The 25,186-nt window shown below is 47.6% G+C and overlaps 1 protein-coding gene across 2 annotated transcripts in view; it reads left to right on the top strand.

The window, feature by feature from the left end:
• LOC311128448 (low-density lipoprotein receptor-related protein 4-like) overlaps positions 1 to 25,186 on the top strand; it is a 233,277-nt gene that overhangs the window by 121,246 nt on the left and 86,845 nt on the right. For both annotated transcript variants that reach the window (XM_084160595.1, XM_084160594.1), the window contains exon 3: positions 18,743 to 18,859. In XM_084160595.1, the coding sequence (XP_084016721.1) occupies positions 18,743 to 18,859 (117 nt within the window). The remainder of the gene's footprint in view (positions 1 to 18,742; positions 18,860 to 25,186) is intronic.

Here is a 25,186-nt window from a genome sequence, read left to right as displayed (position 1 = left end):
GCCAGCTTAGATTGAGGCCAGCGGGACTTGAGCTGGTACACACACACACACACACACACACACACACACACACACACACACACACACACACACACACACACACACATTTTTGGTAGCCTCCTGCTGGAAAGTAACTGCTTTGGGCCAGAAAGAGTTGTGTGTGTACTGAGGTAGCTGGTGGGCAGGGGCTGTGAAGGAAATGTGGGGGTAGTTTTACAGGAAATAGAAGAGGAGAGGAATCATTCCGCCTTTCTATTTTCTTGTCCTCTGCTGAGAGTGATTGAAAATGTGTCTTGAGATATACCCACCACCACCCCACCACCATCTCCTCTCCACCTCAGAGTTTTGAGCTTGTGGGGAAGTTTTCACCGGAGGGGGCGTTCCCCCAAAATGAAACTCCCCCCCCCCCCCCCCACCACCCCATAATCTTCTGCTCTCACCAGTCCTAGCCAATCACAGACGAGCTGAGTCGGCGGGGGAGCAGTTGAACAGCATGTGACAAGAACAGGCCTTAGAGGAAGAGATTAGAACACCACTCCCTCCATCCCTCGCTCTCTCCCTCCTTCTCTTTATCTAGAGGGAGCTTTTCATCCAGTCCACATTATCTCTGCCTGCTTGCCAGGGGGGACCTGCAGTGACAGAATTCACCTTATTCTCTCTCTTTCGCTCTGTGGCCCTGTTTCTCTTTCTAATTTCTCTCCCTCTGTGGTTCGGTTTCATCCTTTCATTTCTTCCTCTCTCCTTTCAATCTCTCTCCATTTCTCTCTCCCACCTCTGCCATTCGCTCCCTCCCTCCATCTCTCTCTGTTTGCGTCCAGACAACAGCATAATCCTCCAACTGTCTCGCTCTCTCGCTCTAGCTGGGGCCCACCACCATGGCCCTCTTAAGGCGCTGAGATCCAATCTCCTCTGCCCTCCTTCCTAAATATTTACTCCCTGACTCAAGGAAGGGACACGATTAGTGAGTGATTGAGGAGAGACAAAAAGAGAGAAAGAGCTAATTGCTTTTGGCCTTCCTTTAACAGCATGCTTTTTGGGGGAGCTGGAAACAAAGTGGGGCTGAATGAAGCTTTAAGAAGTCTTAGTTTATAGGGGTAGTTTCGTGGTCTTTATCAAGTTCATCCACACATGGCCAAAAGTATGTGGACACCTGCTCGTTGAACATCTCATTTCAAAATCATCGACATTAATATGGAGTTGGTCCCCCCTTTGCTGCTATAACAGCCTCCACTCTTCTGGGAAGGCTTTCCAGTAGTTGTTGGAACATTGCTGCGGGGACTTGCTTCCATTCAGCCACGAGCATTAGTGAGGTCGGGCACTGATGTTGGGCGATTAGTTCCAATTAATCTTGGAACTAACAAGAGTGTGCCAGTAACCGAAAGGTCGCTGGTTCTAATCCCAGAGCCGACTAGGTGGAAAAACCTGTCGATGTGCCCTTGAGCAAGGCACTTAACCCTAATTGCTCCCGTAAGTCACTCTGGATAAGAGCGTCTGCTAAATGACATTTTTATTTTATTTTTATAGTTTATTGACCAAATGTCCCCACCCTTTCTGAAATTCGAAAGATGCAAACACCTACGAAATCTGATTTTCAGCAACAATTTGTGCTTTTCAGGAGGGAATATTTACTGAATAATTCTGTGATGGTTGCAGCTGAAATGGCAGATGAAATGGCATTGAATCAAATGAATAAGATCCATTGATTTAGGTCGTTGTGCCTCTATCTAGTCCAGTTATACTGTCCAAATGACGGTATTCTCTCTAGTAGCTATGAGTCCCCATTATTAGAGAAAGTATGCTACAAACCACACTCAAAATCTCATAGACTAGTTTCTTTCCCAGCTTTGCCACTTACAGTGAGGGAAAAAAGTAATTGATCCCCTGCTGATTTTGCACGTTTGCCCACTGACAAAGACATGATCAGTCTATAATGGTAGGTTTATTTGAACAGTGAGAGACAGAATAACAACAACAAAATCCAGAAAAACTCATGTCAAAAATGTTATGAATTGATTTGCATTTCAATGAGGGAAATACATATTTGACCCCCTCTCACTGTTCAAACAAATCACATACTTAATTGTTAAGTAATTAATTAGCATTTTATTGCATGACATAGGTATTTGATCACCTACCAACCAGTAAGAATTCCGGCTCTCACAGACCTGTTAGTTTTTCTTTAAGAAGCCCTCCTGTTCTCCACTCATGACCTGTCTTAACTGCACCTGTTTGAACTCGTTACCTGTATAAAAGACACCTGTCCACACACTCAATCAAACAGACTCCAACCTCTCCACAATGGCCAAGACCAGAGAGCTGTGTAAGGACATCAGGGATAAAATTGTAGACCTGCACAAGGCTGGGATGGGCTACAGGACAATAGGCAAGCAGCTTGGTGAGAAGGCAACAAATGTTTGTGCAATTATTAGAAAATGGAAGAAGTTCAAGATGACGGCCAACACCCTCGGTCTGGGGCTCCATGCAAGATCTCACCTCGTGGGGCATCAATGATCATGAGGAAGGTGAGGGATCAGCCCAGAACTACACGGCAGGACCTGGTCAATGACCTGAAGAGAGCTGGGACCACAGTCTCAAAGAAAACCATTAGTAACACACTACACCGTCATGGATTAAAATCCTGCAGCGCACGCAAGGTCCCCCTGCTCAAGCCATCACATGTCCAGGCCTTTCTGAAGTTTGCCAATGACCATCTGGATGATCCAGAGGAGGAATGGGAGAAGGTCATGTGGTCTGATGAGACAAAAATAGAGCTTTTTGGTCTAAACTCCACTCGCCGTGTTTGGAGGAAGAAGAAGGATGAGTACAACCCCAAGAACACCATCCCAACCGTGAAGCATGGAGGTGGAAACGTCTTTATTTGGGGATGCTTTTCTGCAAAGGGGACAGGACGACTGCACCGTATTGAGGGGAGGATGGATGGGGCCATGTATCGCAAGATCTTGGCCAACAACCTCCTTCCCTCAGTAAGAGCATTGAAGATGGGTCGTGTCTGGGTCTTCCAGAATGACAATGACCCGAAACACACAGCCAGGACAACTAAGGAGTGGCTTCGTAAGAAGCATTTCAATGTCCTGGAGTGGCCTAGCCAATCTCCAGACCTGAACCCAATAGAAAATCTTTGGAGGGAGCTGAAAGTCTGTATTTCCCAGCGACAGCCCCAAAACCTGAAGGATCTGGAGAAGGTCTGTATGGAGGAGTGGGCCAAAATCCCTGCTGCAGTGTGTGAAAACCTGGTCAAGACCTACAGGAAACGTATGATCTCTGTAATTGCAAACAAAGGTTTCTGTACCAAATATTAAGTTCTACTTTTCTGATGTATAAATACTTATGTCATGCAATAAAATGCAAATTAATTACTTAAAAATCATACAATGTGATTTTCTGGATTTTTGTTTTAGATTCCGTCTCTCACAGTTGAAGTGTACCTATGATAAAAATGACAGACCTCTACATGCTTTGTAAGTAGGAAAACCTGCAAAATCGGCAGTGTATCAAATACTTGTTCTCCCCACTGTGTGTGTGTGTATATATATATATATATATATATATATATATATATATATATATATATATATATATATATATATATATATATATATATATATATATATATATATATATATATATATATATATATATTAAATTACAAATACACAGTCATGGGAAGCAGACATGAAACATCACAAATCACCCAGAAAAACAGTTACATTCCTCCTCAAATAAGTCCCCAAGCAATACTTTAAATTGCCCGAATGGCACCAGAACATCAAGATTAAATGTATTTTGCATTTTATTTTCAGCAATACATCGTATTAAAGCTAAAAACATATTTACCTTGCTTGGTGGAGACCGTAGGAACCTCAAGAGTTAGCCAATCCTGTGAACAGGTTAGGCAACCCAGGTGTCTATACTTCAACAGCAAAGTTAGATAAGACGGAAGTTTATGGAAGTAGGGCCAAAAAGGGAGTAATGTAGAGATCTACCTGTCTTTAGCGAAGTCCAGCCAACCTTTTGATACAGGATGCAGCGATAAGTATCAAATTTGTCACCTTTAACAAAACTAAGGGTAGATGGCATCCAAAGGTTTAAGAGTAGTAGCAGCTGCACTTTGATAAATAATATATTTCGTCTTGCCCATTCACCCTCTGAATGGCACACATACACAATCCATGACTCAATTGTCTCAAGGCTTAAAAATCCTTCTTTAACATGTCTCCTCCCCTTTATCTACGCTGATTGAAGTGGATTTAACAGGTGTCATCAATAAGGCATCATAGCTTTCACCTGGATTCACCTGGTCACTCTATGTCATGGAAGATCAGATGTTCTTAATGTTTTATACACTCAGTTTGGGTGTACACACATAAGTACCCACACTCCTCATGGGTCTCCATTCTAGTAGCACTTCAATCACACTGTGCTACTTTAAAGCATATTGAGCACGTCGGCTTGATAGCATCGTAGGCCTATTTACTGTAGTGGAGCTGAGGAGGCCAATATAGAGCCTATCTGACGGGCCCCACAGCTGCCTCTGTTGCCAAGACAAACTATATTTGCAGCACCACTGCTCTCTGGTAATTGTATGAGATGATGTGCTGGGTCGGAGCCATGCCAAGAATCAGATAAGCCACCTCTGTCGGTATAGGTTATGAAAGGAAAACACAAAGCGAGAGATAGAGGGGGAAACAGCGAGAGTTTTTTTTTTGTGTGTGTGTGAGAGAGAGAGAGAGAGAGAAAGAGAGAGACTGTCCCTGCAGGTTTGCTGAAAGTTCTGAGATGACCTATAAACCTCTACTAGAGCGAGTTCATGTTACAGATGTGCTATTTGTGTAAGTGTCCATTACATTTGCCAATACACAAAGTCAATTATGTTCTCTCCGTACATAAAATAGGTATAGGTAAATAGTATAGCAGTTACGATGTGATTGAAAGCCAAATTTTTCTTTTAGGCACAAACAGTAAATTGGTCACATTACGGGTACTTGATGTAGCTCTGTTTCAGCAAAGGAGAGCCCATTAACTTTGATCCTTGGAGCCACTTAAAACCTCCCACATTCATCTCCATGAAACGGCACCCTCTTCCTTAGGAGAGGGGGAGAGGGGGGCGGAGAGGGAGAAAGAGAGACTCTTGTACACACCTTTCCTCTTTATCTACAGTATTTCTCTCGCTCTCTCTCACACACACACACACACACACCATGAACCAAGTGGCCCGTGTGTTTGCACATGTGTGTGCATAATGATGATGGGAATGGCAGGTGTGTGGGAACACTGGTTGGAATCCTGTGGCTCTGCCAGGAATAGCCTTGGGAAAGGCAAAGTCAGAGTGTGTGGATTACACTCACACACCCTGGGAGAGATGGTGAAGTTGAAGCACATTCTGCTTCTTAGACCATGGAGAGAGATGAGGAAAAGTGGATTTGTGTGTGTGTGTTCGCGCTTCGAATGCAGTGGGATGAGAGGAGCTGAGCTGAGCAGGCATCAAAGCATTAGGAGGAGACCTCATCAACTCCCAACTGATCCACCTGATACCACAACCATGACATGCACTGTGTGTGTGTGTGTTTGTTAGATTTCTCAACTGCTCGTGTGTGTGTGTGCAGGAATGTAGTGGTAAAAAATAGGTGGGTAAACGTTGATTGCCGTCCGCGGTGAGTAAAGTAAAACACTATATACTTTCAATGCTTGTTTCTGCAAACGGTGGGTAAACGTTCACGCAAAATAAGAAAGTTGCGTAAGCGCAGTTTGCGTGCATTTACCCTCCACTACAACATTGTTTGTATATAGTGTGTATGGGCTGGAAGTAGAGGCCTAAGCGTTGTTGTTCACTAGTTTACTCCAATTGGGGAAGGGGTGGTGGGGTTGGAAAGTAATGAAGGGAAATATCATTTTAAAAAGGACATGTGTGTTTGTATGGATGTATGTATATATGTATGACATAAGTGGGGAGAACAAGTATTTGATACACTGCCGATTTTGCAGGTTTTCCTACTTACAATGCACGTAGAGGTCTGTAATTTTTCAAAAATCCAGAAAATCACATTGTATGATTTTTAAGTAATTAATTTGCATTTTATTGCATGACATAAGTATTTGATCACCTACCAACCAGTAAGGATTCCTGGTCTCACAGACATGTTACTTTTCCTTTAAGAAGCCTTCCTGTTCTCCACTCATTACCTGTATTAACTGCACCTGTTTGAACTCGTTACCTGTACAAAAGACACCTGTCCACACACTCAATCAAACAGACTCCAACCTCTCCACAATGGCCAAGACCAGAGAGCTGTGTAAGGACATCAGGGATAAAATTGTAGACCTGCACATGGCTGGGATGGGCTACAGGACAATAGGCAAGCAGCTTGGTGAGAAGGCAACAACTGTTGGCGCAATTATTAGAAAATGGAAGAAGTTCAAGATGACGGTCAATCACCCTCGGTCTGGGGCTCCATGCAAGATGTCACCTCATGGGGCATCAATGATAATGAGGAAGGTGAGGGATCAGCCCAGAACTACATGGCAGGACCTGGTCAATGACCTGAAGAGAGCTGGGACCACAGTCTCAAAGAAAACCATTAGTAACACACTACGCCGTCATGGATTAAAATCCTGCAGCGCACGCAAGGTCCCCCTGCTCAAGCCATCGCATGTCCAGGCCCGTCTGAAGTTTTCCAATGACCATCTGGATGATCCAGAGGAGGAATGGGAGAAGGTCATGTGGTCTGATGAGACAAAAATAGAGCTTTTTGGTCTAAACTCCACTCGCCGTGTTTGGAGGAAGAAGAAGGATGAGTACAACCCCAAGAACACCATCCCAACCGTGAAGCATGGAGCTGGAAACATCATTCTTTGGGGATGCTTTTCTGTAAAGGGGACAGGACGACTGCACCGTATTGAGGGGAGGATGGATGGGGCCATGTATCGTGAGATCTTGGCCAACAACCTCCTTCCCTCAGTAAGAGCATTGAAGATGGGTCGTGGCTGGGTCTTCCAGCATGACAATGACCCGAAACACACAGCCAGGGCAACTAAGGAGTGGCTCCGTAAGAAGCATCTCAAGGTGCTGGAGTGGCCTAGCCAGTCTCCAGACCTGAACCCAATAGAACATCTTTGGAGGGAGCTGAAAGTATTTAGTCAGCCACCAATTGTGCAAGTTCTCCCACTTAAAAATATGAGAGAGGCCTGTAATTTTCATCATAGGTACACGTCATCTATGACAGACAAATTGAGAAAATAAAATCCCATTGTAGGATTTTTTTATGAATTTATTTGCAAATTATGGTGGAAAATAAGTATTTGGTCACCTACAAACAAGCAAGTTTTCTGGCTCTCACAGACCTGTAACTTCTTCTTTAAGAGGCTCCTCTGTCCTCCACTCGTTATCTGTATTAATGGCACCTGTTTGAACTTGTTATCAGTATAAAAGACACCTGTCCACAACCTCAAACAGTCACACTCCAAACTCCACTATGGCCAAGACCAAAGAGCTGTCAAAGGACACCAGAAACAAAATTGTAGACCTGCACTTGGCTGGGAAGACTGAATCTGTAATAGGTAAGCAGCTTGGTTTGAAGAAATCAACTGTGGGAGCAATTATTAGGAAATGGAAGACATACAAGACCACTGATAATCTCCCTCGATCTGGGGCTCCACGCAAGATCTCACCCCGTGGGGTCAAAATGATCACAAGAACGGTGAGCAAAAATCCCAGAACCACACGTGGGGACCTAGAGAATGACCTGCAGAGAGCTGGGACCAAAGTAACAAAGCCTACCATCAGTAACACATTACGCCATAGAACATCTTTGGAGGGAGTTGAAAGTCCGTGATGCCCAGCAACAGCCCCAAAACATCACTGCTCTAGAGGAGATCTGCATGGAGGAATGGGCCAAAATACCAACACGCACAACACAGTGTGAGCCAGATGGTTAAATAGGGAAGAAATAACTACATGATGGGAAACAGGTGAGACCAATACAGACAAAACAAGTCGAACATAGAAACATGGATCGGTAGCAGCTAGTACTCCGGTGATGACGAACGCCGAAGCCTGCCCGAGCAAGGAGGAGGGGCAGCCTCGGCTGAATTCATGACAGTACCCCCCCTTGCCGCGCGCCGGCCTCGGGGGTGGCCAGGAGGATACGGAGCAGGGCAAGTCGGAAGACAACGGTGGAAATCCCTCAACATGGAGGCATCGAGGATGTCCCTTCTAGGGACCTGGCACCGTTCCTCCGGACTGTACCCCTCCCACTCCACAAAATACTGCAGGCCCCCCACCCGACGCCTCGAATCCAAGATGGAATGGACCGAGTACGCCGGTGCCCCCTCGATGTCCAGTGGGGGTCGGAGGAACCTCCCGTACCTCAGACTTTTGGAGTGGACCAGCTAATACCGGCCTGAGGAGAGACACATGAAACGAGGGGTTAATACGGTAATTAAGAGGAAGCTGTAACCTATAACAAACCTTGTTCAATCTCCTCAGGACTTTAAATGGCCCCACAAACTGCCGACCCAGCTTCCGGCAGGGCAGGCGAAGGGGCAGGTTTCGGGTCGAGAGCCAGACCCGGTCCCCCGGTGCATACACCGGGGCCTCACTGCGGTGGCGGTCGGCGCTCGCCTTTTGTCGCCTGATGGGCCGCTGCAGGCGTACATGGGCAGCGTTCCAGGTCTCTTCCTAGCGCCGAAACCACTCATCCACCGCAGGAGCCTCGATCTGGCTCTGATGCCAAGGTGCCAAGACCGGCTGATAACCTAACACACACTGAAATGGAGAAAGGTTAGTAGAGGAGTGGCGAAGTGAGTATTGGGCCATCTCTGCCCAGGGGATAAAACCTGACCACTCTCCTGGCCGGTCCTGGCAATAGGACCGCAGAAACCTAACCACATCCTGGTTAACTCTCTCCACCTGCCCATTACTCTCGGGGTGAAAACCTGAGGTCAGGCTGATCGAGACCCCCAGACGTTCCATGAACGCCCTCCAGACCCTTGAGGTGAACTGGGGACCCCGATCCGATACAATATCCTCAGGCACCCCGTAGTGCCGGAAGACGTGTGTAAATAGGACCTCAGCAGTTTGTAGGGCGGTAGGGAGACCTGGCATAGGAATGAGACGGCAGGACTTAGAAAACCGATCCACAACGACCAGGATCGTGGTGTTCCCCTGTGAGGGGGGAAGGTCCGTAACAAAATCCACCGATAGGTGGGACCACGACCGTTGTGGAATGGGTAGGGGTTGTAATTTCCCTCTGGGCAGGTGTATAGGTGCCTTACATTGGACGCACACCGAGCAGGAGGAAACATAAACCCTCACTTCCTTGGCTAAAGTGGGCCACCAGTACTTCCCACTAAGACAGTGCACTGTCCGACCGATGCCAGGATGACCAGAGGAGGGTGACATGTGAGCCCAATAAATCAATCGATCACGAACCTCGAGCGGCACGTACATACAACCCTCTGGACACTGGGGGGCAGTGGGCTCGGTACGTAACGCTCGCTCGATGTCCGCGTCAACCTCCCACACCACCAGTGCCACCAGACATGACGCCGGAAGTATGGGAGTGGGCTCAATGGACTTCTCCTGTGTGTCTGTCTTAGCGTTCTGGGACCCTGGTCTGTAAGTAAGAGTAAACACAAAACGTGTGAAGAACATGGCCCACCTTGCCTGGCGAGGGTTCAATCTTCTCGCCGCCCGGATTTACTCCAGATTGCGGTGGTCAGTCAAAATGAGAAAAGGGTGTTTAGCCCCCTCAAGCCAATGCCTCCACACTTTCAGAGCTTTAACCACAGCTAACAGCTCACGGTCCCTCACATCATAGTTGCGCTCCGCCGGGCTGAGCTTCTTCGAAAAGAAAGCACAGGGGCGGAGCTTTGGTGGCGTACCCGAGTGCTGAGACAGTACAGCTCCTATCCCAGCCTCGGACGCATCCACCTCAACCTGGAATGCTAAGGAGGGATCCGGATGAGCCAGCACAGGAGCCGAGGTAAACAGGTCCTTCAGGTGACCAAAAGCCCTGTCCGCTTCAGCTGACCACTGCAGTCGCACCGGTCCCCCTTCAGCAAGGAGGTAATGGGAGCCGCTACCTGACCAAAGCCCGGGATAAACCTCCGGTAGTAGTTGGCAAAACCCAAGAATCGCTGCACCTACTTCAGTCGGCCAATTACGCACGGCCAAAATGCAATCTCCATCTCCACACCTGACGCGGACAAGCTGTGCCCTAGGAAGGAGATGGACTCTTGGAAGAACATACATTTCTCCACCTTCACATACAGGTCATGCTCCAACAGTCGACCAAGCACCTGACGCACCAGGGACACATGCGCGGCCCGTGTAGCGGAGTATATGAGGATGTTATCAATATACACCACTACACCCTGTCCGTGCAGGTCCCTGAAAATCTCATCAACAAAGGATTGGAAGACTGATGGAGCATTCATCAACCCGTATGGCATGACGAGGTACTCCTAGTACCCAGAGGTGGTACTGAATGCTGTCTTCCACTCATCTCCCTCCCGGATATGCACCAGGTTGTACGCACTCCTGAGATCCAATTTAGTGAAGAAGCGTGCCCTGTGCAATGTCTCCGTCATACTAGCAATCAGAGGTAGTGGATAGCTGTACTTCACAGTGATCTGATTAAGACCACGGTAGTCAATGCACGGGCGTAAGCCACCATCCTTCTTCTTCACAAAAAATAAACTTGAGGAGACAGGGGAGGTGGAAGGCCGAATGTATCCCTGCCTCTGAGATTTGGTGACATATGTTTCATAGCCGCCGTCTCCTCCTGTGACAGAGGATACACGTGACTTCGAGGAAGTGCAGCACCTACCTGGAGGTTTATCGCACAATCCCCCTGTCGATGGGGTGGTAATTGAGTCGCCTTCTTTTTACAGAAGGCGAGAGCGAAATCGGCATATTCAGGCGGAATGTGCATGGTGGAAACCTGGTTTGGACTTTCCACCGTAGTTGCCCCTACGGGAACACCTACACACCTCCCCGAGCACTGACTTGACCATCCCTTGAGAGCCCTCTGTTGCCATGAAATAGTGGGGTCATGAGAGGTTAACCAGGGAAGCCTCAACACAACTGGAAACGCAGGAGAATCAATCAGATAGAGACAAATGTTTTCCTCATGACCCTCCTGCGTCTTCATCCAGAGTGGAGCTGTGACCTCCCTAATCAGACCTGACCCTAAAGGGCGACTATCTAGGGCATGTATAGGGAAGGGCACATCAACTGGCACAATAGGAATCCCTAAACTACGGGAGAACTGACGATCAATAAAGTTCCCAGCTGCGCCTGAATCTACTAGCGCCTTATGCTGGGAATGAGGAAAAAACTCTGGAAATACAACATCTATACACATATGCGCAACAGGGAGCTCTGGGTGAGTCGGGTGCCTACTCACCTGAAATGGTCCACCCGTGCTCTGCCTACTGCCTCGACTCCTTAAAGACCCTCCCCAGCACCGACCAGCAGTGTGTCCTCTGCGGCCACAGTTGGTGCATAGGGGTATGGTCGGAGGTGCTGGGGGATGAAATGGACGGCCCCTGATCCGGACGTCTGCGGGTGGCCAACAGGTTATCCAGCCTGATTGACATATCCACCAGTTGGTCCAGGTTAAGGTTGGTGTCCCTGCAGGCCAGTTCCCGACGAACCTCCTCCCTTAGGCTGCATCGGTAGTGGTCGATAAGGGCCCTCTCATTCCATCCTGCGCTGGCAGCCAGAGTCCTAAAGGCCAGTGCAAAATCCTGTGCGCTCCTCTTCCCCTGTCTGAGTTGGAATAGACGCTCACCCGCCGCTCTCCCCTCCGGTGGATGATCGAATGCCGCCCTAAAGCGGCGGGTAAACTCCTCATAACGTACAGATGCTGTGTCTATTCCTCCCCACTCGCCATTGGCCCACTCGAGCGCTTTACCGGACAGACAGGAGATGAGGGTGGACACGCTCTCGTATCCCGAGGGAGCCGGGTGGATGGTTGCCAGGTAGAGCTCTAACTGTAGCAGAAAACCCTGACACCCGGCAGCTGTACCGTCGTATGCCCTCGGGAGCGAGAGCCGAATCCCACTGGACCCAGGTGGTGAAAAGGTCGACAGCGGTGTAGGTGGTGGTGTAATTGGAAGAGGTATAGGAAAACCTCCTCTCTCCCATCGCTCTATAGTTGGACCTATTGGGCGGCGCACAATTGGCCCAGCATCGTCCAGGGTAGGGGAGGGAATGGCCGGCAGGGATGTAGCTCAGTTGGTAGAGCATGGCGTTTGCAACGCCAGGGTTGTGGGTTCGATTCCCACGGGGGGCCAGCATGAAAAAATAAAATAATATATATATATATATATAATGTATGCACTAACTGTAAGTCGCTCTGGATAAGAGCGTCTGCTAAATGACTAAAAATGAAATGAAAAAATATTCACACTCGTTCCATTGCGGTGCCGAGAGCCTGGATCATGGTCGCTTGTTGTTGGACGCGTTCCTCCATCGATCCGGCTGGCATGGCTGTACCTGCTGACTCCATATTTGGTGCGTGTTTCTGTCAAGGCGTCAGTGTAATGCGTTAGGATGAAGTCAGGCGCAGGACACAGAGCTAATTGGAAAATGTACTTTACTCGTAGGTATCTTAATGAACACACAGACAAAACAAGTTGAACATAGAAACATGGATCGGTAGCAGCTAGTACTCCGGTGACGACGAACGCCGAAGCCTGCCCGAGGAAGGAGGAAGGGCAGCCTCGGCTGAATTTGTGACAAAGTTACAATCTATCTGAAATATTAAGGCTGATCTAGCCCCTAAAAAAAAAAAAAAAAGGTTTTGTGTGTGATTGCTCATGTGCGTGTGTTGTTCGTGTGAGCACAAATGTTTTTATACCTTATGGCGGCGTGTTTCTCTGTTTAACTTGTGCTTGTGGGTGTCCTGCCTGCATACGTGTGTATTCACACTGCGCTCTCTGTCGCCCAGATCAGTTGAATTATTCAAAGATGTTACATTGAAAACTTTCAAAAGGGAATTCAGTGTTAGTTGCTAGCTCAAAGACTGTGCTAGACTGCTAATGCAAAGAATCTCATGGTAGAAGTTGCCCCTAAACACAGATCTTGGATCAGATTACCCTACACCCCATCCTAACCTTAACCACTAATAGAGGCTAAAAAAGTTATGTCCCTGTATCAGTGGTTCGGGGCAAGTTCTACAAACTCTTGCCAAGACACTAACACACAGCTCTTTACTTCTACAGTAACTCTTCACTGAACTGTGACTGAACTCTGTTTCATTCTCCACGTCACTGATTCAACTCACTGTAATTGACACTACCACCACTGCACAGATGTGACCACTATTCATCCTATCATTCTGGAGAGACAAGGGATGGTTCTGGGGTAGAGGAGGAAGGAGCGAGAAGGGATAATTGACTAAATACCATAAAGTGTGTAGCTACCTTCTCAGTTTTCAATTTGTTCCACTGTAAACTCATATGATTGATCTGTTGCCTAAGACTTGAGATCTTAGTAGGGTGCGTCCCAAATGGAACCCTATTCCCAATGTGGTGCACTACTTTTGACCGGGACCCATATGACTTTGTTCAAAAGTAGTGCATTATATAGGGAATAGGGTGCCATTTGAGACACAGCCTATGTGTACGACAACGCTGGGCTTCATTCTATAACATGAAAGCTGGTGGCAATGAGGCGTGTTTATGAATAAATTAATGTAGGAATAAATATGATTGGTCTGTTCTACTTCTGATGCTGCCTGCCTCTCTCTCTCTCTCCCTCTCTCTCTGCCTGCTTTTGATCTCTGTGTGACTCGCTGCTTCATGATAACCCAACATCATCCCTCTGTCTCCAATACAGTGAGGGAAAAAAGTATTTGATCCCCTGCTGATTTTGTACATTTGCCCACTGACAAAGAAATGATCAGTCTATAATTGTAATGGTAGGTTTATTTGAACAGTGAGAGACAGAATAACAACAAAAAAATCCAGAAAAACGCATGTCAAAAATGTTATAAATTGATTTGCATTTTAATGAGGGAAATAAGTATTTGACCCCTCTGCAAAACATGACTTAGTATTTGGTGGCAAAACCCTGGTTGGCAATCACAGAGGTCAGACGTTTCTTGTAGTTGGCCACCAGGTTTGCACCCATCTCAGGAGGGATTTTGTCCCACTCCTCTTTGCAGATCTTCTCCAAGTCATTAAGGTTTCAAGGCTGACGTTTGGCAACTCGAACCTTCAGCTCCCTCCACAGATGTTCTATAGGATTAAGGTCTGGAGACTGGCTAGGCCACTCCAGGACCTTAATGTGCTTCTTCTTGAGCCACTTTTTTGTTGCCTTGGCCGTGTGTTTTGAGTCACTGTCATGCTGGAATACCCATCCACGACCCATTTTCAATGCCCTGGCTGAGGGAAGGAGGTTCTCACCCAAGATTTGACGGTACATGACGCCGTCCATCGTCCCTTTGATGCGGTGAAGTTGTCCTGTCCCCTTAGCAGAAAAACACCCCCAAAGCATAATGTTTCCACCTCCATGTTTGACGGTGGGGACGGTGTTCTTGGGGTCATAGGCAGAATTCCTCCTTCTCCAAACATGGAGAGTTGAGTTGATGCCAAAGAGCTCGATTTTGGTCTCATCTGACCACAACACTTTCACCCAGTTCTCCTCTGAATCATTCACATGTTCATTGGCAAACTTCAGACAGGCCTGTATATGTGCTTTCTTGAGCAGGGGGACCTTGCGGGCGCTGCAGGATTTCAGTCCTCCACGGCATAGTGTGTTACCAATTGTTTTCTTGGTGACTATGGTCCCAGCTGCCTGGGGATCATTGACAAGATCCTCCCGTGTAGTTCTGGACTGATTCCTCACCGTTCTCATGATCATTGCAACTCCACGAGGTGAGATATTGCATGGAGCCCCAGGCCGAGGGAGATTGACAGTTATTTTGTGTTTCTTCCATTTGCGAACAATCGCACCATCTGTTGTCACCTTCTCACCAAGCTGCTTGGCGATGGTCTTGTAACCCATTCCAGCCTTGTGTAGGTCTACAATCTTGTCCCTGACATCCTTGGAGAGCTCTTTGGTCTTGGCCATGGTGGAGAGTTTGCAATCTGATTGATTGATTGCTTCTGTGGACAGGTGTCTTTTATACAGGTAACAAACAGATTAGGAGCACTCCATTTAAGGATGTGCTCCTAATCTCAGCTCGTTACCTGTATAAAAGACACCTGGGAGCCAGAAATCTTTCTGATTAAGAGGGGGTCAAATACTTATTTCCCTCAATAAAATGCAAATCAATTTATAACATTTTTGACATGTGTTTTTCTGGATTTTGTTGTTGTTATTCTGTCTCTCACTGTTCAAATAAACCTACCATTTAAAATTATAGACTGATAATTTCTTTGTCAGTGGGCAAACGTACAAAATCAGTAGGGTATCAAATACTTTTTCCCTCACTGTATGTCTCTCTCACTATCTCTCTCACTGTCACGATCGTTATAAGATGAAGCGGACCAAGGCGCAGTGGAACAGGCACGGACCGTGCCTGACTGACGACGCGCACCACTGGCTTGGTGCGGGGAGCAGGAACAGGCCGGACCGGGCTGACGACGCGCACCATTGGCTTGGTGCGGGGAGCAGGAACAGGCCGGACCTGGCTGACGACTCGCACCATTGGCTTGGTGCGGGGTGCAGGAACGGGCCGGACCGGGCTGACGACGCGCACCACTGGCTTGGTGCGGGGAGCAGGAACGGGCCGGACCGGACTGACGACGCGCACCATTGGCTTGGTGCGGGGAGCAGGAACGGGCCGGACCGGACTGACGACGCGCACCATTGGCTTGGTGCGGGGAGCAGGAATGGGCCGGACCGGGCTGACGACGCGCACCACTGGCTTGGTGCGGGTAGCAGGAACGGGCCGGACCGGACTGACGACGCGCACCACTGGCTTGGTGCGGGGAGCAGGAACGGGCCGGACCGGACTGACGACGCGCACCATTGGCTTGGTGCGGGGAGCAGGAACAGGCCGGACCGGGCTGACGACGCGCACCATTGGCTTGGTGCGGGGAGCAGGAACAGGCCGGACCTGGCTGACGACTCGCACCATTGGCTTGGTGCAGGAACGGGCCGGACCGGGCTGACGACGCGCACCACTGGCTTGGTGCGGGGAGCAGGAACGGGCCGGACCGGACTGACGACGCGCACCATTGGCTTGGTGCGGGGAGCAGGAACGGGCCGGACCGGACTGACGACGCGCACCATTGGCTTGGTGCGGGGAGCAGGAATGGGCCGGACCGGGCTGACGACGCGCACCACTGGCTTGGTGCGGGTAGCAGGAACGGGCCGGACCGGACTGACGACGCGCACCACTGGCTTGGTGCGGGGAGCAGGAACGGGCCGGACCGGACTGACGACGCGCACCATTGGCTTGGTGCGGGGAGCAGGAACAGGCCGGACCGGGCTGACGACGCGCACCACAGGCTTAGTGCGGGGAGCAGGAACAGGCCGGACCGGGCTGACGACGCGCACCATTGGCTTGGTGCGGGGAGCAGGAACAGGCCGGACCTGGCTGACGACTCGCACCATTGGCTTGGTGCGGGGAGCAGGAACGGGCCGGACCGGGCTGACGACGCGCACCACTGGCTTGGTGCGGGGAGCAGGAACGGACCGGACTGACGACGCGCACCATTGGCTTGGTGCGGGGAGCAGGAACGGGCCGGACCGGACTGACGACGCGCACCATTGGGTTGGTGCGGGGAGCAGGAATGGGCCGGACCGGGCTGACGACGCGCACCACTGGCTTGGTGCGGGGAGCAGGAACGGGCCGGACCGGACTGACGACACGCACCACTGGCTTGGTGCAGGGAGCAGGAACGGGCCGGACCGGACTGACGACGCGCACCATTGGCTTGGTGCGGGGAGCAGGAACAGGCCGGACCGGGCTGACGACGCGCACCACTGGCTTGGTGCGGGGAGCAGGAACAGGCCGGACCGGGCTGGCGACGCGCACCACAGGCTTAGTGCGGGGAGCAGGAACGGGCCTGACCGTACTGGGAACACACACCACTGGCCTTGTGCGTGAATCAGGAACGGGCTGGACCGGACTGGTGACACACACCACTTGCTTGGTGCGAGGAGCGGGACTGGGTTTCCTCATAAACCTCCGCTCCCTCTGCTGCCTACTCAGTTCCTCTCGCCGTGCCTCCACACTATTCTTCTCCCTCGTGACCAGTGGTCCCCGTAACCTGGCGGCCTCCTCTGCCAACCTGCTGAACCACTCTATCGCGGCCTCCTGCTGCCTCGTCGTCCACGGCGTGAGCCCCCCCCTAACATTTTTTGGGGCTTGTCTCTCCCCCGTGCTCATGGCCTCCATCGCTCTTGCCAGACTCACTCATCTCCTCCCAAGTCCATCCTCTCTCCTCGTCACGCTGCTTGATCCAGTCGAGGTGGGATCTTCTGTCACGATCGTTATAAGATGAAGCGGACCAAGGCGCAGCGTGATATGCGTACATTTTTTATTAGTACACACACGAACAAAAACAACAAACCAAACGATACGTGAAGTCCTAGGTTAACCCCAAAACAAACCTTACGGAACAAGATCCCACAAATAACTAGTGCCAACAGGATGCCTAAGTATGGTTCCCAATCAGAGACAACAAGCTACAGCTGCCTCTGATTTGGAACCACCCTGGCCAACATAGATCTAAACGATCTAGAACACAAACATAGAAAACTAAACAATGAAACCTACAAACCCTGGCTCAACATAAAGAGTTTCCAGAGCCAGGGCGTGACACTCACTCTCTCACTGCATATCTCTTTCTTTCCATGTCTCTGTTGTGTTTTATGTTTCTCTTTTTTTCTCACTCTCTCTATCTTTCTATCTCTGTCTCTCTTTTCCCTATTTTTCTCTCTTTTTCTCTTTCTCAATCTTTCACTCTTTCTCTCTCTCTCTCTCCTCTCTCTCTCTCTCGCTCTCTCTCTCTCTCTCTCTCTCTTGCTCTCTCTCTCTTAATAATACAGGACCCATACAGGGATATATGGGTCAGTGGGGCTTTCCTCTCCTCGTTACTCCACTCCAGTGTCTCTGTCACACAGACACACACACATTATTCATTCATACATCACTCAGTCAGTTCAGACTTCTTAGCTGCCTGCCACATGGGCTGCTTTACTCAGTGACGTCATGCATTTTTCATGTAGTCCATGTTGGATGGTCAATGTTTCATACTTCATATCAACATGCACGTTTGTGTGTATATAATAGTGGCCTGAAGGCCTACAAGAAAGATAACATAACTCTTCCTCTTCTTCCTCCCCCTCTCCCTGTGGTAATTTCATTATCTGTTGATGACAAAGAGCCAGTCATTCTGTGATGGGTACAGCGGACTCAGAGCGGGAATGAAGTTAGTGAGGAATGTGCTGAGATTTGGACTCAGGGAATGGACACATAGAGTAGGATATGGAGGATAATAAATAACCAACCTCCCCTCCATCCAGTGTATTTCCCTGCCATTACCTTGTCTTTGCTTCGTTCCTATACTTTCCTTTCTTTCTCATTATGTCTCTTTGTTTTTTAATTGTGTTGCTATATACACTGAGTATACCAAACATGTTTTGTATACTCAGTATATTGGCTGTGTCCATGGGGCCGTGTTCGCTGTCATGCATTTGTGTGTGTGTATGCCCATACTTTGTTTCGGATGTGTTAATGGCTGGTATTTTCCTCTGTAGTGCTGCCCACCTGCTCTCCACTGGACTTCCACTGTGACAACGGGAAGTGTATCCGCCGCTCCTGGGTGTGTGACGGGGACAACGATTGTGAGGATGACTCCGACGAACAGGACTGTCGTAAGTCACACACACACACACACACACACACACACACACACACACACACACACACACACACACACAGAAACACACATTCACAATTTTTGTGAATAAGAAAATAATATCTAATCTAACACACACATTCATGCACATCAACAAACCAATAATACAAAATATGCCTAAACTTTTAAAAACATTATCTGTCACCTTGACGCTTGATAGGGGGTAAACACAATTTTTCCCTAAAAGGAAGGCAATGTCATTATTTGTTAGCTAGCTAGGCTACCAGTTAGCCTTTACCCCCCTATTAAGTCTAGCTAGCTAGCTCGCCCTACTGGCTGCTGGCCAAATTAGCTAACGTTCTTGATTCTAGTTACTAAGATGAATAAAACATCTCAAATTAGCTACTCACTTTAGCCTTAACTACTTTGAGGTATTTTCTAAACAGCTTCTCACTTCTTTGTTTCTTCAGTTGTCAGTTCGACCACACATTTTTTTTTTTTGGGGGGGGTATACAGAAGATAGCCCTATTTGGTTAAAGATCAAGTCCATATTATGGCAAGAACAGCTCAAATAAGCAAAGAGAAATGACTGTCCATCATTACTTTAAGACATGAAGAACTTTGAAAGTTTCTTCAAGTGCAGTCACAAAAACCATCAAGTGCTATGATGAAACTGGCTCTCATGAGGACCACCACAGGAATGGAAGACCCAGAGTTACCTCTGCTGCAGAGGATAAGTTCATTAGAGTTACCATCCTCAGAAATTGCTGCCTAAATAAATGCTTCACAGAGTTCAAGTCACAGACACATCTCAACATCAATTGTTCAGAGGGGACTGTGTGAATCAGGCCTTCATGGTCGAATTGCTGGAAAGAAACCACTACTAAAGGACACCAATAATAAGAAGAGACCTGCTTGGGCCAAGAAACACGAGCAATGGACATTAAACAGGTGGAAATGTGTCCTTTGGTCTGGAGTCCAAATCAGAGATTGCCTAAATTTACTAATCTTGCCAATGAAAAAATTGTGAAAGTAGTTGGCAATATCAGTCGGTTTTGTGATGAATGAGCCATCTGATTCAATAAATGATGGAGCTGAGTTTGCCTTTTTTCCCAAAATGTAATTGAAGGTGCTCAAATGCTTTTTACTATTATTCTTTGTCATTTATCTTTGTTTCATAGTGTAGTTTCTTCTTCTTTTTATTCAGTTTAGTCACATGATTTCTCAATTTGCCAGTCGGTTGTACAGACAGATTTCTTTGCCATTCCTTTTGCCTTATCCCTCTCAACCATACACATTTTCAATTCCTCATCCATCCACTAGGATTTATGAGTTTTTACAGTCATTTTCTTAATATAGTGGCTTGCAAAAGTATTCACCCCCCCTTGGCATTTTTCCCATTTTGTTGCCTTACAACCTGGAATTAAAATAGATTTTGGGGGTGTTTGTATCATTTGATTTACACAACATGCCTACCACTTTGAAGATGCAAAATATTTTTGATTGTGAAACAAACAAGAAATAAGACAAAAAAACAACTTGAGCTTGCATAACTATTAACCCCCCCAACGTCAATACTTTGCAGAGCCATCTTTTGCAGCAATTACAGCTGCAAGTCTCTTGGGGTATGTCTCTATAAACTTGGCACATCTAGCCACTGGGATTTTTGCCCATTCTTCAAGGCAAAACTGCTCCAGCTCATTCAAGTTGGATGGGTTCCGCTAGTGTACAACAATATTTAAGTCATACCACAGATTCTCACTTGGATTGAGGTCTGGGCTTTGACTAGGCCATTCCAAGACATTTAAATGTTTCCCCTTAAACCACTCAAGTGTTGCTTTAGTAGTATGCATAGGGTCATTGTCCTGCTGGAAGGTGAACCTCCGTCCCAGTCTCAAATCGCTGGAAGACTGAAAAAGGTTTCCCTCAAGAATTTCCCTGTATTTAGCGCAATCCATCATTCTGACCAGTTTCCCAGTCCCTGCCAATGAAAAACATTCCCACAGCATGATGCTGACACCACCATGCTTCACTGTGGGGATGGTGTTCTCGGGTGATGAGAGGTGTTGGGTTTGCGCCAGATATAGCATTTTCCTTGATGGCCAAGAAGCTCTATTTTAGTCTCATCTGACCTGAGGACCTTCTTCCATATGTATGGGGAGTCTCCCACATGACTTTTGGCGAACACCAAACGTTTTTACTTAATTTTTTTTCTTCAAGCAATGGCTTTTTCTGGCCACTCTTCCATAAAGCCGAGCTCTGTGGAGTGTACGGCTTAAAATGGTCCTATGGACAGATACTCCAATCGCCGCTGTGGAGCTTTGCAGCTCCTTCAGGGTTATCTTTGGTTTCTTTGTTGCCTCTCTGATTAATGCCCTCCTTGCCTGGTCCGTGAGTTGGTGGGCGGCCCTCTCTTGGCAGGTTTGTTGTGGTGCCATATTCTTTCCATTTTTGTTTAGGATATTTTTTATAAACCAACCCTGATCGGCACTTCTCCACAACTTTGTCGCTGACCTGTTTGGAGAGCTCCTTGGTCTTCATGGTGCCGCTTACTTGGTGGTGCCCCTTGCTTAGTGGTGTTGCAGACTCTTGGGCCTTTCAGAACAGGTGTATATATTTTGAGATCATGTGACACTTAGATTGCACACAGGTGGACTTTATTTAACTAATTATGTGACTTCTGAAGGTAATTGGTTGCACCAGATCTTATTTAGGGACTTCATAGCAAAGGGAGTGAATGCATAGGCACGCACCACTTTTCCGTTATTTATTTTTTAGAATGTTTTGAAAAAGTTATTTTTTTCATTTCACTTCACCAATTTTGACTATTTTGTGTGTGTCCATTACAAATAAAAATCCATTTAAATTACAGGTTGTAATGCAACAAAATAGGAAAAACGCCAAGGGGGATGAATACTTTTGCAAGGCACTGTACAGCACTGACTGATAACGCGCTGCCAAACGTCACATCAATAGCTAAAATGCCGGGCAAATGTGGATTCAATCCTGCGTTTTGTGCGTATGGAAAGTTTCAGGGATATTTTATTTCAGCTCATGGGACCAACACTTTACATGTGGTGTTTTATATTTTTGTTCAGTGTAGTTTACCCACCTTTTTTACCACAACATTACTGGACCCAACCAATAAAGCAGCCAGTTGGAAGCAATACTTTTTTTGTAGCCATTAAGTAGTAGATTCCCAAATGCCCAATAAAAACAGTAATTTAGCTGGAATTGTGTAGTAATGTGAATAGGAAATGTGTGTTCACCAGTAGGCATGTCCCAAAACTCTGCTCATCACTACTCAAATGACAAAATCATCAGTACGGACTTACCACTCATGTATGTAGTAAATAAGTAGTGAAACAACATATTATTGAGTAGAACATGTAAGGTAGTGATGAATGCGAAGTGTATTTTTATTTGTCATGAGGCTGTGGTGATATACTGCCATCTGGTGGCGACTAGAAACAATTGCATAATATACATTTACATTTACATTTTAGTCATTTAGCAGACGCTCTTATCCAGAGCGACTTACAGGAGCAATTAGGGTTAAGTGCCTTGCTCAAGGGCACATTAACGTCATTAGCAGACGCTCTTAGCCAGAGCGACTCACAAATTGGTGCGTTCACCCTATAGCCAGTGGGATAACCACTTTACAATTTGGGGGGGGGGGTTAGAAGGATTACTTTATCCTATCCCAGGTATTCCTTAAAGAGGTGGGGTTTCAAATGTCTCCGGAAGGTGGTGAGTGACTCTGCTGTCCTGGCGTCGTGAGGGAGCTTGTTCCACCATTGGGGTGCCAGAGCAGCGAACAGTTTTGCCTGGGCTGAGCGGGAACTATGCTTCCGCAGAGGAAGGGGAGCCAGCAGGCCAGAGGTGGATGAACGCAATGCCCTCGTTTGGGTGTAGGGACTGATCAGAGCCTGAAGGTACAGAGGTGCCGTTCAGCTCACTGCTCCATAGGCAAGCACCATGGTCTTGTAGCGGATGCGAGCTTCAACTGGAAGCCAGTGGAGTGTGCGGAGGAGGGGGGTGACGTGAGAGAACTTGGGAAGGTTGAACACCAGACGGGCTGCGGCATTCTGGATGAGTTGTAGGGGTTTAATGGCACAGGCAGGGAGGCCAGCCAACAGCGAGTTGCAGTAGTCCAGACGGGAGATGACAAGTGCCTGGATTAGGACCTGTGCCGCTTCCTGTGTAAGGCAGGGTCGTACTCTCCGAATGTTGTAGAGCATGAACCTGCAGGATCGGGTCACCGCCTTGATGTTGGCGGAGAACGACAGGGTGTTGTCCAGGGTCACGCCTAGGCTCTTCGCACTCTGGGAGGAGGACACAGCGGAGTTGTCAACCGTGATGGCGAGATCATGGAACGGGCAGTCCTTCCCCGGGAGGAAGAGCAGCTCCGTCTTGCCAGGGTTCAGCTTGAGGTGGTGATCCGTCATCCATACTGATATGTCTGCCAGACATGCAGAGATGCGATTCGCCACCTGGTTATCAGAAGGGGGAAAGGAGAAGATTAGTTGTGTATCGTCAGCGTAGCAATGATATGAAAGGCCATGTGAGGATATGACAGAGCCAAGTGACTTGGTGTATAGGGAGAAAAGGAGAGGGCCTAGAACTGAGCCCTGGGGGACACCAGTGGTGAGAGCATGTGGTGCTGAGACAGCTTTTCGCCACGCCACTTGGTAGGAGCGACCGGTCAGGTAGGACGCAATCCAGGAGTGAGCCGCGCCGGAAATGCCCAGCTCGGAGAGGGTGGAGAGGAGGATCTGATGGTTCTTGAAATGAACTATTACACATTTATGGTCCTTGAAAATAAATATTAGTGCTTGAAAAAGTACTTGAAAGTCATCATATAGAGAAATAAGATGTCCACATAGGCCTATTTCAGGGAATCTAATGAGTCAATATCCAGCAATACCATGTATGATGTCTGGAGGGAATCCAAAAATGATGGAATCCAAAAATGCATGTGATGAAAACTCGTCCTTATTTTCAGCATATCAAAAAGCATATCAAGATCCGGACATGGACCTCAGCCAAGAGAAGCATATCTGGAATCAATATAGCTTAATATCTTGAATGTGCTGAGAAAACACAGATATGTGATTTATACAGTCAGTATTTGTCAACATGAAGAGAGAAAATAGGATATCACATATCTCAGGATATTGAATGAGTCCATGTCCGGCCCTAGGAAATGTCCATGGGTGATATTCAGAGTAATCCCAATATCATATACAGTGGGGGAAAAAAGTATATAGTCAGCCACCAATTGTGCAAGTTCTCCCACTTAAAAAGATGAGAGGCCTGTAATTTTCATCATAGGTACACGTCAACTATGACAGACAAATTGAGATTTTTTTTCTCCAGAAAATCACATTGTAGGATTTTTAATGAATTTATTTGCAAATTTTGGTGGAAAATAAGTATTTGGTCACCTACAAACAAGCAAGATTTCTGGCTCTCACAGACCTGTAACTTCTTCTTTAAGAGGCTCCTCTGTCCTCCACTTGTTACCTGTATTAATGGCACCTGTTTGAACTTGTTATCAGTATAAAAGACACCTGTCCACAACCTCAAACAGTCACACTCCAAACTCCACAATGGCCAAGACCAAAGAGCTGTCAAAGGACACCAGAAACAAAATTGTAGACCTGCACCAGGCTGGGAAGACTGAATCTGCAATAGGTAAGCAGCTTGGTTTGAAGAAATCAACTGTGGGAGCAATTATTAGGAAATGGAAGACATACAAGACCACTGATAATCTCCCTCGATCTGGGGCTCCACGCAAGATCTCACCCCGTGGGGTCAAAATGATCACAAGAACGGTGAGCAAAAATCCCAGAACCACACGGGGGGACCTAGTGAATGACTTGCAGAGAGCTGGGACCAAAGTAACGAAGCCTACCATCAGTAACACACTACGCCACCAGGGACTCAAATCCTGCAGTGCAAGACGTGTCCCCCTGCTTAAGCCAGTACATGTCCAGGCCCGTCTGAAGTTTGCTAAAGTGCATTTGGATGATCCAGAAGAGGATTGGGAGAATGTCAGATGAAACCAAAATAGAACTTTTTGGTAAAAACTCAACTTGTCATGTTTGGAGGACAAAGAATACTGAGTTGCATCCAAAGAACACCATACCTACTGTGAAGCATGGGGGTGGAAACATCATGCTTTGGGGCTGTTTTTCTGCAAAGGGACCAGGACGACTGATCCGTGTAAAGGAAAGAATGAATGTGGCCATGTATCGTGATATTTTGAGTGAAAACCTCCTTCCATCAGCAAGGGCATTGAAGATGAAACGTGGCTGGGTCTTTCAGAATGACAATGATC

This window comes from Coregonus lavaretus (assembly GCF_964263955.1).
Source record: "Coregonus lavaretus genome assembly, chromosome: 4".
Lineage (NCBI taxonomy): Eukaryota > Metazoa > Chordata > Actinopteri > Salmoniformes > Salmonidae > Coregonus > Coregonus lavaretus.
This window is presented reverse-complemented; position numbering and strand designations above follow the sequence as displayed.